Source organism: Macrosteles quadrilineatus, unplaced genomic scaffold (assembly GCF_028750875.1).
Source record: "Macrosteles quadrilineatus isolate MER2022 unplaced genomic scaffold, UCM_ALF_1.0 Scaffold_7__1_contigs__length_78375512, whole genome shotgun sequence".
NCBI classification, from domain to species: Eukaryota; Metazoa; Arthropoda; class Insecta; order Hemiptera; family Cicadellidae; genus Macrosteles; species Macrosteles quadrilineatus.
The window spans coordinates 51,315,531-51,334,548 of record NW_026542600.1 but is presented as its reverse complement, the minus strand read 5'-3'; the positions used below and the strand labels follow the sequence as shown (position 1 = coordinate 51,334,548).

General features: G+C 36.9%; 1 protein-coding gene across 4 annotated transcripts in view; it reads left to right on the top strand.

Annotated features, from left to right (window-relative positions):
* LOC128997906 (latrophilin Cirl-like) overlaps positions 1-19,018 on the top strand; it is a 181,555-nt gene that overhangs the window by 54,647 nt on the left and 107,890 nt on the right. For all 4 annotated transcript variants that reach the window (XM_054423717.1, XM_054423716.1, XM_054423715.1 and 1 more), the window contains exon 2: positions 287-379. In XM_054423717.1, coding sequence (XP_054279692.1) covers positions 304-379 — 76 coding nt within the window. In that variant the 5' untranslated portion in view covers positions 287-303. The remainder of the gene's footprint in view (positions 1-286; positions 380-19,018) is intronic.

Genomic DNA, 19,018 nt, shown 5'->3' with positions numbered 1-19,018 from the left:
GGCATTGCTCTGAAATGCATTACTGTACTTTGAAAGAAAATGCTTCGAAAGGAATCTGGGGTTAAGGCACTGCTCCGAAAGAATGTGATTCGGAGCAGCGCTTTTAAAAGTCATGCGTTGCGTAGAAAATGGCGGAATAGTCTCCCAATACTCGGACTACTTTTTATTCCGTCTCTGTATACCCAGGATGTCTTTTATTTCTGTAAACTTGTGATTCTTAAACATGTTTTAGGTTCTTCTGTAGATATCTAATGACTGGTTGCTAACGCAGTTCTGTTGCCCACAGGTGGAGGGGGGTTGACCATGCAGTGGCTGTGGACGAGCGCCTTGCTAGTCTCCCTCATCAATACGGGGAACGGTCTTGCTCGTAACACTCTAGGTAAGTTACTTCACACTTTCATATAGTGAGTACATGCTATTTAATGTTGTGTGGCTTACTTAGCTCTAACAGGCAATTACCTAAAGTAGTTACATATTACCGTAGATCTTCAAATTGTTGACATGCCATCGCTATGTCAAGGTTGTGTCCAGTTTTAACAATGAAAATGAACATTGTTGAATCGAGCGATCGACTGAGTACTGCTTTTTGTCAAATCTTCACTTCTTAACCGAGCCAAACTAAAACAACAACTTGTTGTAATATTTGATTTTTTCATCAAATAAACTGTCGTAGTATCAAAATCTAGGGAGAAAGTAGAATGTTAACTGCAGCACACTCTTTGAGTGGCTCATTCAACTTTGTACCGTAAAAAAAATTAAAATTATGAAAAAAACGGCTACAGCTGGTTCATGTTGATAGTTACTTCAGAATCAAAAAGCAAACATATTTACTCCCACAGGCATCTTACGAGGCAATCGATTTTTCAAAAAGAATTCATGCGTCTTTTCTTCGTTAACTGGCCTCGTTGTAATTAACATTTCAGGCCCTCGGTTAATTTTTTATTCATGACTTATCGTCCGTCTCGGGGAATTCAGCGTTTAATCGAATGAATGAAGGGTTAAGAAAGGTGCTTGGAGAATTTGCATCCGAATAGAAGGTAAAATACACGCAGGTTAAAAACGAACTCAAGGAATTTTCATTGGAAAAGGGGTTCGTCTGGAATGCTTGCTTTTCAAAGCCCACGTGCGCTAGAATAGAGCTTGGCCCCTTGAGAGCAGACATTGCTGTCTTTCTGCGCGGTGCTCGCGCGGCGCATAGTAATAATAAATTCGTCCCTCGACACCGCCGTCGTCTTTGATTTGTGACGTGTGTTTAAATATACGGCGCTTCGATTTTCACGGGGGAATATTTCATGTATCTTTAAAAGGCAAGATTCCGTTAGGATTTACAAATGATGAACTAGTTTATGGACTGTGAGTCAACGATTTTGTATGGGTATGGGCCGACCCGCCGAAAGATTTTGGTCGTAAACATTCGTGGTTTTGTATTGTTTTTCGTAGATATTTTGCTTTAGTCGACACGTTATCGTCGTTAATTTATCCGATTTAACTAAAAACGAATTTTTAGTGTTAACTAACTTTGTTAAGTTACAAGAATTCAGCTGTGTCATTCTCTAGCAAACAATTCAGTAAAACATTATTTTCAATCTTTATTACCGCAGGTATTCAAGAAAGTTATCAAAACGTACCCAAAGAGCGACAATGAATACAACTTAATTATCCCTGGAACGATTAAGAACCGCTGTTTATTTTTCACAAACCGCATTCGCGTTTTTAAAACAATCGTTTTAGTGATTCACCCCTAATGGATCTCATCGCATTGTCCCGAATATAAAGGGGACTCCTCTACATTCATCAGGCTTTTATACAAGTTTCGGGCACGGGATCCCCCGCTATCAATGACGCAAGTTGGTGTACTCGAGGGGTTCAGTGTGAATCATGAGTTCGTGTGTGTTTATCGATTTCTCAGCTTCGCGTCCTCCAACCATTTAGCTGAAGGCCAGACCAGGACCATTGTGGCTCGGTTCAACATGTCACCGCAACTGACGAGAAAAACACGTGGAACTAACGTTGTCAAGCACCTGGGACCTGGATGAGTTGGAGATTAGGGAGTATAAATTGTTTACTATAAATATGCTATCTGGCTTAGTAGGTATGGAATTTATGGAATGCTCCAACGCTTGCATGTTTGTAATACACAATAAAATCACCTTTGATTGTGCTGTTATGTTGATAAACGATCAACATAATTTTTTTTGTTTTACATCAAGTTAACCTGAATTCCTTGCTACATAAAAGTATTAAAGTCCATTTAAACATTTCAGTGATATCTAGACGAAGAAAACAGAAGCAGTATCTTTGATGTCACATAATGAAACTTGGTTTTAAAAAGTTTTAAGTTACCGGTTTTCATTGTCCGTACGTTTTCATTGCACACTATCTATTTATAAGTAGGTGAGATTTAAAAGAAGTTCTTACACACTTACACTTTGTTTATTTTGGAATGTTTCTTTATCTTGCGTGTTCTCTATCTTCTCTATCTATAAATTGGATTATGATTGCTTCAAGTTAGTGGATTTAGAGTCACCTGCAAAGTAAGCTGACTCTATGCCATTTAAAAAATATCAAACCCCACCCAAAAAGAGACAACGAATTCCCAAATACATTGAGTGTTACGTAAATAACATATATTTTTTTTAAACTAATACTTAAACCCCCAGATGAGGTACAGTAACTTAATAATCTTTTAAAGTGGACATAAAAAATGCATATCCCTCCTACGGTTTACAGTGCAGTAGCGACTTTCCTAATGTATCGAAGTCGAGGCGATGAGTAATAAAACAAGCAAGTCCCAGTCAATTAACGGGTCAGTATCTGGACCCAGCTTCGGACAAATGGCATCCGTTAATCACGGCGAAATGAGCATTTAGACAGTTACACGAGAATTCACTCGGCTAAATGTGTCGCCACTCGCGGCGTCGCCCCTCCCCAGTAACACTGGTAGTGTCCGCATCTGCAACTCCTCTCTACCGCATGTGTGACACAATGTATCAATAATTCAAGAGAGTAACACTGGTAGTGTCCGCATCTGCAACTCCTCTCTACCGCATGTGTGACACAATGTATCAACAATTCAACTGTAGCTGGTGTAGCTGCTGGAGAGTAACACTGGTAGTGTCCGCATCTGCAACTCCTCTCTACCGCATGTGTGACACAATGTATCAACAATTCAACTGTAGCTGGAGAGTAACACTGGTAGTGTCCGCATCTGCAACTCCTCTCTACCGCATGTGCGGCACAATGTATCAACAATTCAACTATAGCTGGAGAGTAACACTGGTAGTGTCCGCATCTGCAACTCCTCTCTACCGCATGTGCGGCACAATGTATCAACAATTCAACTATAGCTGGAGAGTAACACTGGTAGTGTCCGCATCTGCAACTCCTCTCTACCGCATGTGTGACACAATGTATCAACAATTCAACTGTAGCTGGTGTAGCTGCTGGAGAGTAACACTGGTAGTGTCCGCATCTGCAACTCCTCTCTACCGCATGTGTGACACAATGTATCAACAATTCAACTGTAGCTGGTGTAGCTGCTGGAGAGTAACACTGGTAGTGTCCGCATCTGCAACTCCTCTCTACCGCATGTGTGACACAATGTATCAACAATTCAACTGTAGCTGGAGAGTAACACTGGTAGTGTCCGCATCTGCAACTCCGCTCCACCGCATGTGTGGCACAATGTATCAACAATTCAACTGTAGCTGGAGAGTAACACTGGTAGTGTCCGCATCTGCAACTCCTCTCTACCGCATGTGCGGCACAATGTATCAACAATTCAACTATAGCTGGAGAGTAACACTGGTAGTGTCCGCATCTGCAACTCCTCTCTACCGCATGTGTGGCACAATGTATCAATAATTCAACTGTAGCTGGAGAGTGACACTGGTAGTGTCCGCATCTGCAACTCCTCTCTACCGCATGTGTGGCACAATGTATCAACAATTCAACTGTAGATGGAGAGTAACACTGGTAGTGTCCGCATCTGCAACTCCTCTCTACCGCATGTGCGGCACAATGTATCAATAATTCAACTGTAGCTGGAGAGTAACACTGGTAGTGTCCGCATCTGCAACTCCTCTCTACCGCATGTGCGGCACAATGTATCAACAATTCAACTGTAGCTGGAGAGTAACACTGGTAGTGTCCGCATCTGCAACTCCTCTCTACCGCATGTGTGACACAATGTATCAATAATTCAACTGTAGCTGGAGAGTAACACTGGTAGTCTCCGCATCTACAACTCCTCTCTACCGCATGTGTGGCACAATGTATCAACAATTCAACTGTAGCTGGAGAGTAACACTGGTAGTGTCCGCATCTGCAACTCCTCTCTACCGCATGTGTGGCACAATGTATCAACCTTTCAACTGTAGATTGAGAGTAACACTGGTAGCATAGAGTAACACCGCATGTGTGGCACAATGTATCAACAATTCAACTGTAGGGGGTAGCGAAAAATTGTTTAACATTTTGTGTTAACTTGCTAAAATCACCTGATTAAATAAATGTTTTTTAGCTCACACGTCACAAGGTTATCATTATAGCAGATCGGACGCGGTATTTTGGTTTTGTGTTGTGGTACTGTGGGCAGTTATTATTCTCTGCGGTGTTTTATAAACAAAATAAAAATATAACTTGGTACTAAAACACTTGTACTGGATTGGTGCAATATAGTCACATAGCAATGATTTAACAAGAGTACATTCTGCACAAGCATGGAACAGACGATCTGATATCCCGGCATGGCGCTGGGGGCAGTAATATTCTCTCTGCAGTTCTAAAACAAGTAATAAAATCTGTGCTCTTCTTTGTTGCTCATTGGGGAGGAGCTTGTTTTCAGCCAGTATTGATACCAGAGTGATTACTATAAGAATACTTTATCGTTGCAATATATAGTACCGGTGTTTGCGATACGAATGGAAAAAGGAAAATGTCAAGCCTTTTTTATTGTATACCTTAAAATGTTTGTAAGCGCTCCTTCTACTCCGACTTCATATAAATGCGATCTTTACGTGTATTCTTCCAAGTCGTTCACTCGACAGGATCCATTAGTAAATGGGCTCGAATGTAGAATTTCTTAATTCCTTCGCCCATAAATTTGTCAGTGGGTTTTGTGTAACGCGTGAAAGACGGGAGGTGCGCTAAAGGTAGAACCGGGGTCATAAATAATCGGGAGTGGAAATGTCAACGTTCCTAGGGCCTAAGTGAACGATCATTCTTGCGGTAACTTAAAGCTTTCTCCTCATTCTCGCAACGTATGGCCTAAGATCGCTCTGGCCTTTTAGGTTAAAGATACAGAGTCGAGGTGTGAAATTCGAACCGGTCATTATCCTCGGCGCTAAGCGGGGATTTAAATCGTCCCCAAAATGACGTGGGGGCCGAGGCCCGTTGCTCCACTCCATATCTTGCCCAACAAAGTGTGTGTTTGGATACGAGTAATTTAGTCTCGCTTTTACAGACTGGAATGTTTGGCCGTCGAGACACTCAGATAGCGAGTTGGGCCGTTGAACGTTTTATCAAAAGTTGTATATTACACAGGAGAAATAATTTAGTGGCTGCAGTCGTACAACGGTGTCTTTACCTCATGCGTTAGGACTTCCTATCCGTGATTATCGAAATAGCTTTATTAGCGAATACTAAAGTAACCCATTATTTCACTGCGATTGATTGCAGTTAGGGTTGTTTCTATTCCTCCACGATAATTACTCTCTAACGTATTCCGAGCACAAATCATACACGCAGGACGATCGCAGTGTTTAGTCGTGTGGCTAGGCAGAGTATATCTTGTGTTTTTTATGTGGTCATGGATGTCAGATGTCGGGTCCCACGGTGGATCGATAACTAGGTCTCACGAAACCCAGCCTAATATCGGTTAATCGTTGTCAACTTAGCCGTTCAGTAGTTTGGTTAGGGCCAACCTTATCGGGCAAATATACTTTGGCCCGAGTTATACTGGCTGCTTCATTTGAGAACGTAATGTATTATTTATCGGTCAGCGTTTTACCTTGTTTACCTATCCTCGTTTAATTTGTTACGTAGGGTAGGATACCGATTCTCGTTTAACTCTGATTCTTTTGATATGACTTAAGTACAGTCGCTCAATCTATTATAAGACTTTGGCTTTCAAAAACCTTTTGCTGCAGAGGTGTAGTATATACGATGTTAATGTTTATAGTTTCTGCATAAAACATGATTTATTTACATCGAGTTGCAAATAAGCATTCATTACAATGTGCCGTAGTTAAAATAAGGTGTAAGAGAACTTGGCGTGTTTTAATGAATGACCCATTTACACAATGCCTTTATTACAGAGGTTATTTTGAGATTGGGCTTTGTGTTACCCAAATATATGTATTTTTATTTTATTCTGTCTTTGTGTCTGGTTTTATATTGTAAACATCAATATTCATTTTCTTTAAGAGCAGACAAACACAATAAACGTAGCTCGAAACCATGGACTGATAATGCTTGCAAAATGTTTTTATCTGGGTTCTATATCTTGGCAAACGTTAGTACAGTATGTTGAATGTTAAGACACAAGCACTTTATCCATTTAGCATACGTAAATTGTTACAAAATATAAACACTAAGCCGAAAACAAAAAAAAGTAAGCAAGTAAGTCAAATAGTTCTTTATGAGGTAAACCTTTGTTTCTCGTAATGCACTTTGTTCGTTTGATAAAATATTTCATTGAAATTCTCTACTGATTGAAGAAAACAAGCACTCATCAAAGGATTACTGTTGTGGTCTCCTGCAATGATTCCTCATGTGTTTTTTGTATAAAACTATGAATATAAAGTTGAAGACACCATTGCTATCCGTGTTGATTTGAGACTGATAATTAACCGATCATAATAAGTGATATTACATTTATTGATATGTTTTACACTAGTTTGTACACAATCATTTAAAACATCAACCATCCGGTGTTTATTTAGCTTTTGGTATTACGTCTAATAATTAGTTTTCTTATAAATTATGCTATTTTACCTGTCAGACTAATCTCTGTAGATTAACGAATGCACACATTATTTTTCATCTGGAAAAAAGCAATAACTCGGGGCATTGTAAGATGATATTGAACCAACTAAAGTATGAATGGTGTGTATTGCGAATTCATGAAATACAACAGGCAAAAGTATAATACCTGAGTTTCGACTAAAAATTGAACTTTGTACAGTGGGGTTGTAAAAAAGTTTGCTTATTTCAACACCTACAATAAAACAGACCAACTGATAAATTAGACAAAACATGAGGTTTTAAATTTCAGCACTTCTTGTTCACATGACCAGATGTCAATGAGCCGTCATCATGTAGTCACATCCTGTCATTGATGTTATCAGTCGAGACACGAGTCTCACGTGCTATTGTGTGTTCGTGTTAAGGTTGACGATGTCTACTGTGTGGCTCATGTTTAGTTGGCTGGTCATGCCTCGTTGATACAGTTCTCTTCTGTAGGTTCATGACCAGATGTCAATGAGCCATCATCATGTAGTCACATCCTGTCATTGATGTTATCAGTCGAGACACGAGTCTCACGTGCTATTGTGTGTTCGTGTTAAGGTTGACGATGTCTACTGTGTGGCTCATGTTTAGTTGGCTGGTCATGCCTCGTTGATACAGTTCTCTTCTGTAGGTTCATGACCAGATGTCAATGAGCCGTCATCATGTAGTCACATCCTGTCATTGATGTTATCAGTCGAGACACGAGTCTCACGTGCTATTGTGTGTTCGTGTTAAGGTTGACGATGTCTACTGTGTGGCTCATGTTTAGTTGGCTGGTCATCCCTCGTTGATACAGTTCTCTTCTGTAGGTTCATGACCAGATGTCAATGAGCCATCATCATGTAGTCACATCCTGTCATTGATGTTATCAGTCGAGACACGAGTCTCACGCGCTATTGTGTGTTCGTGTTAAGGTTGACGATGTCTACTGTGTGGCTCATGTTTAGTTGGCTGGTCATCCCTCGTTGATACAGTTCTCTTCTGTAGGTTCATGACCAGATGTCAATGAGCCATCATCATGTAGTCACATCCTGTCATTGATGTTATCAGTCGAGACACGAGTCTCACGTGCTATTGTGTGTTCGTGTTAAGGTTGACGATGTCTACTGTGTGGCTCATGTTTAGTTGGCTGGTCATCCCTCGTTGATACAGTTCTCTTCTGTAGGTTCATGACCAGATGTCAATGAGCCATCATCATGTAGTCACATCCTGTCATTGATGTTATCAGTCGAGACACGAGTCTCACGTGCTATTGTGTGTTCGTGTTAAGGTTGACGATGTCTACTGTGTGGTACATGTTTGGTTGGCTGGTCATCCCTCGTTGATACAGTTCTCTACTGTAGGTTCATGACCAGATGTCAATGAGCCATCATCATGTAGTCACATCCTGTCATTGATGTTATCAGTCGAGACACGAGTCTCACGTGCTATTGTGTGTTCGTGTTAAGGTTGACGATGTCTACTGTGTGGTACATGTTTAGTTGGCTGGTCATCCCTCGTTGATACAGTTCTCTACTGTAGGTTCATGACCAGATGTCAATGAGCCATCATCATGTAGTCACATCCTGTCATTGATGTTATCAGTCGAGACACGAGTCTCACGTGCTATTGTGTGTTCGTGTTAAGGTTGACGATGTCTACTGTGTGGCTCATGTTTAGTTGGCTGGTCATGCCTCGTTGATACATTTCTCTTCTGTCACATGTTCATGACCAGAGTCTACAGTGTGGGTCATGTTTAGTTGGCTGATAGTTGTCTATCCAAGGTTTAAGGCCTTTGTTTCATCACCTGATACATTTTTGATTCCACGTTCCGTCAACGTTTGAGCGTTTTGATTACGTCGACAACTTTCCTTTGATTTTCACAAAACAATCCCTTTTCCTAAAGCAACCTTTTAAGACTTACAGTATCGTTAACTCTTTGATGACAGTGACAACTCGTTGATGTCGGGTAAACGCGTAGCGCTCTGATCATTTCACATCTTTGAATTCCATTTAGTGCATTTGATATTTATATCCTTGTCTAACTGCAGGGGGTCGCTTTCATTTTGCCGATCGTTTGATTTGCTTTGAGGTAAAGGAATATAGAATTTTATAGTAGAGTTTAGTGACAGGAATAACGCGTTTAAATATATCTTATATATTAATATATCTTACCAGCACTGTGTTCATGGAAATACATTCACTTATTTAACTAATAATAATAACGACCTATTGTCTTTTTTTAATTGCTATTCCAAAATTCAACAATTTTCTTTTTTCTATTTGACAGCAACTTAGCAGACGCACAGGTAGCACTGCCTATGTCTGCTAGTTCCTTTATTTTATTGTTATAATTTTTGGCTTTTTAAAACTCGTATAAAATATTTTAGTGACAAAAGTCTCTGTCTATTATACTTTATTTAGTTATAATCACAGCTTGTATGTAGCCTATGTTTTTTTGGAATAAACTATATTCATTCATTCATTCATTCATTCATTCATTCATTCATTCATTCATATCCGAGTACATGGTTTGTATGTAGGTACCTCAGCAACATGACGTTGTTCAAGTAGTTTTGGTAAATAAATTAAAATGATAAATTTTACCCAACCATAAAAACTAGATGAATAATGAATTATGTAACTTATTCTTTTAAGTTTTTCCTCATCTCATTTACTGTATTCGAAAGAATTTTTTTTGCTGTTTGTTATTATATATGTAGAACCTTGATTTCAAGACTCAAACTAAGGTTGTTATCAAGTTGGAATTGAAATGAAATGAAATGAAATATTATTTATTTATCCAGGCAAAAGTAGGAATTGTCGTGCTTTATCCCAGCAGAATATGTTCAGGATCTAGTGTAATGAAATATTCAATTCTATTTTAAAGGCACCATTGCTAACAAAGGCCACGTGTAGTTGGATGGAGGTTTTGCCATCAAGTTATTTCTATTTGGTGTGATCGGTTGATTGGGTGTGAAGGAAAGGCGACCGAGTGAGCTTAAGATTAGGTTACTTTTCATTTTCACGAAAACGTTGTCTTTGCTTATAAGTACAAAGCCTACAGTTCATAAAGTAATGATAAATCGGACATTTTCTGTTAATTCACTACCATTAATTAGTATATTGTGTTAGGTTAGGTTATGTTAGGTCTGTGTTAACGGACCTTTTCCATCAACATAGTTCTAACCTAACCTAATATACTTATTAGTGGTGGTGAATTATTGGATAAGGTCCAAAAAATGTGTGTTGCAATAATTATTCAGAGAAGTATACTGTTGGAGCAATACAGTAAGACTTGATGGAAAACAAAATTATTTAATATATACAGTAGCGATTAATTGTAAACCTTTTTATTCGATTGTATTTCAAAATATTTGTAACTTTTCCGACTATCATGCATTTTGTATGCACACTATGAATGCATGTAGATGTTATCCACGTATATTCAAAGGCGGGTTTCCATTTTTGCGAAATTTGTTGAAATTGTACTTGCAGTCGTGATCAGGACGTAGGCTACCATAACTGCTAGAAAGCAGAGATAATTGATCAAGTAGTCTATATTGGGCTCCTATTATAGTTGAAACTTTGCTGCAGAACTTCGTTTCAGGAAATTGAAACTGAGTTCGGTCCTGTTTCAGTACTTGAACTTGTGTGAAATCGAGTTGCGTTCGCCTTCAGAACAGTTAAGCCACACACTGTGAAACACAAGAATAATTAAGGCAATATTTGCACGAAATAGTTATTTGTGTAACTAGTAAGCAAAGGACATTTGCGCTCGTGTTACACATTATATTTTTTCTACAGTCACTATAAAGCATATAAATAATTAGTCTTTCAAACACTTTATAACACGTTTTTAGGTTAGGTGGGCAAATCCAAGCCATGAACGGAATGGGAAACACTGCACCAGCTGATTGTAGTCGTAGTATCTTTAAGTGTTGCTTATTTTTAAGAGTACACTTATAAACAGTAATAATCAGTACAAACAGAATAAATAAGTAATTTTGTAACTTTCTTACTTACGCACCAAGAAGAAAACAGTTCGTATGCTTGTTCATACTTCTTTCTTGATTTTTCAGGAAACAGGTTAACAGGTTTAATGACACATGCTTTGCAGTTTCTGCTACATATTTCTTCTAGTGTACACATATATTTACAATCACTGAGCTCATTATTCGCAAAAATGTTAGGCCCACTTATAATTATTCTTTTAAATACTACACTTACGAAAATAGAATATAACTCGAAATGACAGGTTAAATCGTAGTATCAATAGTCAATAAGCTGATCATATTAATAGTATCTGTGTTACTAACCTATTTCCAAGTGTACTCGGATTACGTGCATAATAAAACCACGCTGTTGTATAAACAGTATAAACAGTGCGACAAAGTATAAACGGTGGGACAAAGTAAATAAATGCAGCAATTATCAGCTTTCTGTACTAAAATCAGTGCAAGGAAGCCAACTTTGTAAGGAAAATGCAATTTTAAAAAGTTTTTTAATAGATGGTAAAGACTTGTTAATTTACAGTAACCTAAAACTATTATATATAAAACAACTTGGAAGAGTTATAGACTGGTTAAAAACAAACACTTAAGAATCACAAATACCTGCATTTGCTTCTTGCGTGTATTTTTAACTCCTTAAAGTTGTCCGAAGTCGTGAAAGCATGAAATTCACTGTCCTATGTCCAGTGATCATCCACTTGATGTTATTATAGAGACCGGGTCGAGCAGTACGGCCACGGTTGTAACAGTAAAGTTCGCTCAATATTTTATACCCTTTCGTAATACCGGACAACACATAAATTATATTTGCTGGAGATTGTACTACGAAGACGATATGGTGTGACTTGAATATCTAGTTTTATGCCGTGATAAATTTTGACGTCGAACGAAGTTATATTCTTCATTGGGGTGAATGTCACCAGTAGTGACAATTGCGACTCCTATGAATGTTGATGAACACAATCGATCCATACTTAACTTTATAATATTTTAGTACTATTACAATATAAAATCTAAAACACAGAACTTTATTTTCTAGTTTGTTGTCGAATACTAAAAGATGGTAGTTATTAACATTAGAACGTTACTTGATTCATATACGGCATTGAAATGTAATTAATTAATTGCATACACGGTTATTCAGTTGTTATGTAACGAACACATTAAAACACATCCAAATGGTACGTCGACTGCAAAAGAGCTGTGTACAAAGTGGTCGATAGTAGAGTGTGAAGCATTCGGCAAATGATCGAACATTTGTGAACCAGTATATGAGATTTCCATCATAAATTCACAACAGAGCTTCGCCATTGCGACCGGAGCTTCATTACTAGGGCTATTAATTTCTCATGAATCAGCCGTAGAAATCGCTTCACCACTCGAAATGCTAATGCGATCAACCGGACCAACGACCGAGGCCAGCGCAGCTACGCAGCTCACTACATCTTCACAATACAATACCACAGTCGGCAGCACACTACATCGTCACAATACAATACCACAGTCTGCAGCATACTACATCGTCACAATACAATACCACAGTCTGCAGCATACTACATCGTCACAATATAATACCACAGTATGCAGCACACTACATCGTCACAATACAATACCACAGTCTGCAGCACACTATATCGTCACAATACAATACCACAGTCGGAGCAGCACACTACATCGTCACAATACAATACCACAGTCTGCAGCACGCTACATCGTCACAATACAATACCACAGTCTGCAGCACACTACATCGTCACAATACAATACCACAGTCGGCAGCTCACTACATCGTCACAATACAATACCACAGTCTGCAGCATACTACATCGTCACAATACAATACCACAGTCTGCAGCACGCTACATCGTCACAATACAATACCACAGTCTGCAGCACGCTACATCGTCACAATACAATACCACAGTCTGCAGCACACTACATCGTCACAATACAATACCACAGTCTGCAGCACGCTATATCGTCACAATACAATACCACATTCGGCGCAGCACACAACATCGTCACAATACAATACCACAGTCGGCGCAGCACACTACATCGTCACAATACAATACCACAGTCGGCGCAGCACACTACATCGTCACAATACAATACCACAGTTGTTATAAGTGTAAATTGCATTTTCTTAAAACATTTTTTATCTAAAGAAAACTAAAATAAACTCAATTATTACTTAGATTTACTCCGAATGTATATTAAATTGTATCGTGTCATTTTTTTTATTTTAAAATGTAATTTTACTTAAAAAAACAACGTTGATAAAATGGGCATCATTATGTTTATACTTTAATTATCAGTTTAACAGCTTAATTAATTTATCTGAACAACATTTTAATTACAATGTATATTACTTTGTAATTTTTAATTAATGACGTAAATTTTTCTCGGAACACAATCCAGACGAGAAATAATTTCCAATAACACCAAGCAGTTTATATGACGTGTTTTCAACGATATATTGAACGTACACTACAATATCAACAAGAGTATTATACAGACATTGAATAGAAATGTACTATTGGTTTTTTTAATACGAAATAAAGGCTAGATGAAAAAGAAATGTGATGAACATTCATTACATACTGGGGTGGCAGGATTTACCAAAGGTTCTAAAGGGATATCTGTGCTGTGTTTTGACTTTTTCATGCTTTCGCTTTTGACATTTGGGCTTGAACACCGACTGAGTGTAATTAGTCAGAAGCAGATATTCGATTGTTTTAATTATTTCAGGTAGCTAAGTTCAAATCATTGTTTCTTATTTTGTAAATGTATTCAAGTCAATAAAGTTTGTTCCAACTTTGCAACTTTGTTCTCTTGCTACGTTTCTTACTTGGTATTGTATATTTCAAATGATCAAGGACACTTTTAACGCATTTAGATGTGAAAAAATAAAACTATGGACATTTGTATTTTTTTTTAAATTGAGTAAATTAACAAATATTGAATGTGGTGATTTATAAATTGTTTGTATTCATCAACGATTTGCATTTCAGCATTCTTTACTCCTTGGAGGCTAGGGGCCATCTTGGATAATTTCAAACAGCTGCTGGAGAGTTATTTATCATCCAAAAATATTTCTTTAAACACCAAAGTGATTACAATATAAACATCTAGTATACTGTGAGATTTGATATGTTCTTTGTAGTTTTGAATTGTTCTCCAAGGGAGTCCATGGAAGCTAACGGCCATCTTGGATTTGCATGCCATAAGAGCAATGTTAATTTCAAACAGCCAGGTTATTTACCCTCTCAAAATATTTTTTTTAGCGAATTTCCCTATAGGGAAGTAGCTATTACTGTAGGTCTCATGGTAAGACTTAGGCCCGGGACCGATTTACTTTTTCATTTTAATGTCCCCAGAGGCCAAAAACACCATTCGTTCAAATTTTTATATATGTATATATATATATATATAGGTATATATATATAGATTTATATATATATATATGTGTCCGTGAACACGATAACTTGAGTAATTTTTATCCGTTTTGGATGAAATTTGGTTTGTAGGTGTAAGGCGGGATAAACTTGAATGAGTTCGCGATCCAGCATGATCGGACCATGGGAACAGGGTTTTTGGGGGGTTTTATGGGGTAAAAATTGGTTTTTCTCACTTCTTACCCTCAAAACACAAAATTTCCCAATTTTTCTCCAAACCTTCTTAAAGAGCTTAAAAAAACAAACAATTCAGTATATCAAAGTGTTTTTGTACGATTATTGGTTACGGAGAAAACTAAAAAAAATGATAAATTTAAAATTCCCATGTTATTCTTATGGAGGATATTGTAAAATGTTGTAGTTTGCTTGTTTATGGATATATTTTGATCAAACTTGGCAAATTTATTTATTTTATAGTAAGCTATCAATATTTTACTAAAAACACACTACTTTATTAGTTTCCTTGTAGCAGCAAACCTAGGTACTCGTTAAACCTAATGTTATTTAAATAGATCAATTGAAAATCAATTCGGCCAAATGGAAATTCGCTTAGACGGCAGGTTTGCTGCGGCAGGGGTATTTAATTAACAGCGTGATTGTAATTTAAATATCTAGTATAATGTGGGATTAGACATTTTCTTTGTAGTATTTGAATTGTTTTACGAGTTAGAACGTCTAGGCTCCAAGGACTAAGCTAATGTGTTGTGTGTTGAGCGTACATAAGAGTAGACGAATCCATACTAGTGATACAATCGTGTCTACAATACGTCTACAATACTTTAAAGAAATCAATTTGAGAAACCTTATATTATATTCTATCAATATTTCATAAATGCACACTTAATATGAAAACTAGATATTATCCAATCTGTTTCACCCATTCCTTTAAATTATCTCAATACCGTTATCAATAATCGAGTTGCTAGTATAGTTGATTTTTTTATACTTAAAACAAACAATTGTAGTCCGTCAGGAGAATTTCGCAAACTTAATGATTTTATACCCACAATATTTTTATTTAACTCTTTTTACAAAATGCTTGTATAGCGTTGAGAACGAAAGACAATAAAACCTGCTATCGACCTAATTTCCTTGCTCGTGTAAAATAGCGCAGAACGCAGAGCGTATTCAAACCGACATCAAATTGCGTATTGCATTTCAATGATGAAGCCAATTATTAATTGTGCACTTCGGTTAGCTCGCTCTTCAGTCTGTGAGCCCTGCTTATCAGTTTGAGGGAATCGCAATTATGTGTGGCATCAAAGCCCCTTCCTAGAAGCGAATATATTAACTGTACCACAACAGCAATACTATGTATTCATTGACTTTGGTTCATTTGTCATCTGTGATTAGGGATAATATATTCGAATTTGGAAGTGATTAAATGATTAGGGATATTGGTTTTGTGACGGTTTTTACCGTTTTTGGTCAATTAAATATCTTATTTTGTGATACTAAGTAGTTAAATATAATTTTACCAAGTAATGAACGCCTTGTAGGCTTAGGGTAGCAATATTTTTCTACAGAAGAACTTATTTCCTTGGCCATAATATTACACATACCTGACTGTAGGGCATTGAAAATATTGTAAAAGTGCAAACGCATGTTTGTACGTCAAAATCCGTAACGATGAAAGACCTTAGAGAAAATGTTTGACTCACAGTCACAAAATCCAAGTTTGAGATGCAGTTGGCATTAATGTAACCAAAACAACTAACCTGTCACTGCTAAACTATGCACATCTTCTCTCACCCCCACTGAACTGCAAACTGCAAACTTCCTAACTTCTGCTTTTGACGATCAACGATCAGCCCGATAATTTTTCATCCGATCATTAAAAAGTTTCCTAAGTTTCACAATATTTATAAACGTCCGGTATTTTGTCCGGAATCTGTTTTGAAGTAAATTGAGAAACTCATTACATTATTTATCGTCATAAATATTTGTTCCCAAGTTTTGTAAACTTCAATGTGCATAGACGTTTACGGAAATTTCCTTCTATAATCAATCGGTTTGAATTCATAAAATATTAGTTAAATAACTTAAATTGGATTTAAAAAGAAAACATCAACACGTAATTTTGTATTCTAATATTGCATGTTTTTTATCCATAAAAATATGTAATAAAAGACACTAAAACGATTCATATCGCCCTTTAACTAATTAACTATTAGTTGGCTCTAAATGTTTCTACATTTAACTTTTAACTGTTTTACAAAAAAGAATCTCGATTGTTGGTTCGTGCAGATTTCAATAATAGGGCCTAACTCAAATTATTATCGATAATCTTAAAAGGACTAATCTTCGTTATTGTAGCATGCCTAACCTCAATACCACAACTCTAAACAAAGAAAATTACTTTTTTACGATAACTCGCCCGTGGTTGGAAATTCGACCAAAAGTAAGTATTGTGCAAATTTCTCTATTTTCACCCTACGCTGTAAATGAAACATGTGATTGGAATTTCTTCAATTTGTTTTGATTTTTGTTTATATTTTGTTGTTATTTCGTCACCCACATGGTAACACATACGGCCCATGTTAATTTTTAATTTTAAATTCATTTGTGTGCTTATTTTTTAGCTATTTTAATTTATAAAGAGATTCTGTACACCTACAGAAAAATATATTTCATTCGGTACCAGCCGCGTGTAATTCGGTCCATTAGCATCAGGCTAGCTGTCATAAGTTTTGCAAAAGTTTTTTTTTTTTATATATAAGATATAATGTACGCTGAAGAATTAGTACGGAGAGAGACGGTGCACGGGGTGATAGTTGTTTACAGTTTCACGTAAGGTTTGCCTAGGAGTTTTTGATTTTAACACGCTGGAGGTAAAACGCTCCCTTAAGCGTAGATACAATTTGTGGGCGAAACAGTTCTAAATAACACCGGAAACATACTAAAATAACGGCCACCGATGGGTGTCAAGATAGGGACAATTTACGCAACCACTGCGGCGGGCTAACCACCCTTCCACTTCCAAGTCTACCCGGGTTAGCAAAGATAGCAGTTACAGTACAAGTTATAGCAACAATGCGATTCTAATCCATATGTAGAAACGTCGTAAGATTCATTGTAAACATTATAGGCTATTTTTATTTTATGTTTGATCTTGAGTTTAAAAATATTCATGACTAAACTTTGAGTTTGTTGTAATCAAAATATCTTGCATATATATTATATGAACGCCCCAATTTTCTCAATTAAGTCATAAATACACCAAAAGTGTTATGTCTTGATAGATGTGCCAAGTGGTTATGTTTATTTTTATTATATTCTTCCTTTTATATGATGGATATGAGTGAAATGTTACCGAAATAGCTGTAGTTCAAATATACGTTTAGTACCAACGTTTCAGAAAACAAAAAAATGTAAATTTTAACAAATATAAATGTATCATCAGATTTACGAATGCATCTTTGGGACATGTCATTAGAAATCGTAAAAAAATTAATTCAGTCGAGTTTAATCACTTGTTATGCTATCATCTTAAATTCAAACCAGAGGGAAGAACTAAACAAAGTTTTCCTTTGGTCTTAAGATTATATAAACAATAGCCTAAGTCAAATCAGCTGTTTTTTTCTTTTCCTTCTAATCTATTTCTAACTATTCTGTACAGCATTTGTTTGGAACTCAGTTTATTCGTTCATATTTGCTTCATTGAACTTGTTTGTATTTAACGAAAATTTGCATTTATGCTTGTCTCATTAATTTTAATAGCTATCCTTCATGGAAATACTTCTAGTTTATATCAATTTACAAGGTATATTAGGATGTTTAAACATTTATTTTAAATAGAGGAAGTTAGTAGACTAGTCTTGTAAAATTTGAAAACCCCGATTAAATGTATGTTTCATATTGGTAAAGGTGATGTCGACTAAATGTGTCTGATATATTTTGTGGCAAATTTTACTATTTTGCTATACTGCTTAGTTATAATACCTAAAAACCCCGTGTATAAGAGCATATAAACAATAATCTCTACATAAACCAAGTAAAACTAACCTTAAAATTGTCCTCCGCGGATCGCTTAAGGATGATAAATAAATAAATATACATGTGATGACGTTTAATCTATAGCTTAATTTTCAACTGGAGTTGGGTTTCCAGTAGCATAAGACCGCCCACAACGGGGTTTTCATCGCTGTAACCTCCAGTTTATTAAGAAACTCAGCCTTCCTTTGCGTTTCTATAATTATACGATTTAACCGAGCCGATCGACCGGAATGGTCCATAATAGTTCGTGGCCCATGGGCGTCCTTGAGTGATGGAATTAGGCACTGGTGAGTATCATTAATAGAATCCAGTTGTAAAAACTGAATATTGGCTGGGGCAGGTGTACAACTCATTAGTGCTGGAGCCATTTGATTGTTCTTCTCGAAACGTGGTTCATAAAACCGCACGTTTGTGAACTCTGAAAAGTGTAAAGTTCTGTGGCTACCGTGTCGGAGCACTTGCGATTTAGGCTCCGAAAATTACTTCTACATTTTCGGATCAGTGTCTAGGTGACGTATTCTTTTCGGAACGAGTAACACATTATGCGAGCTGTGCGCTCCC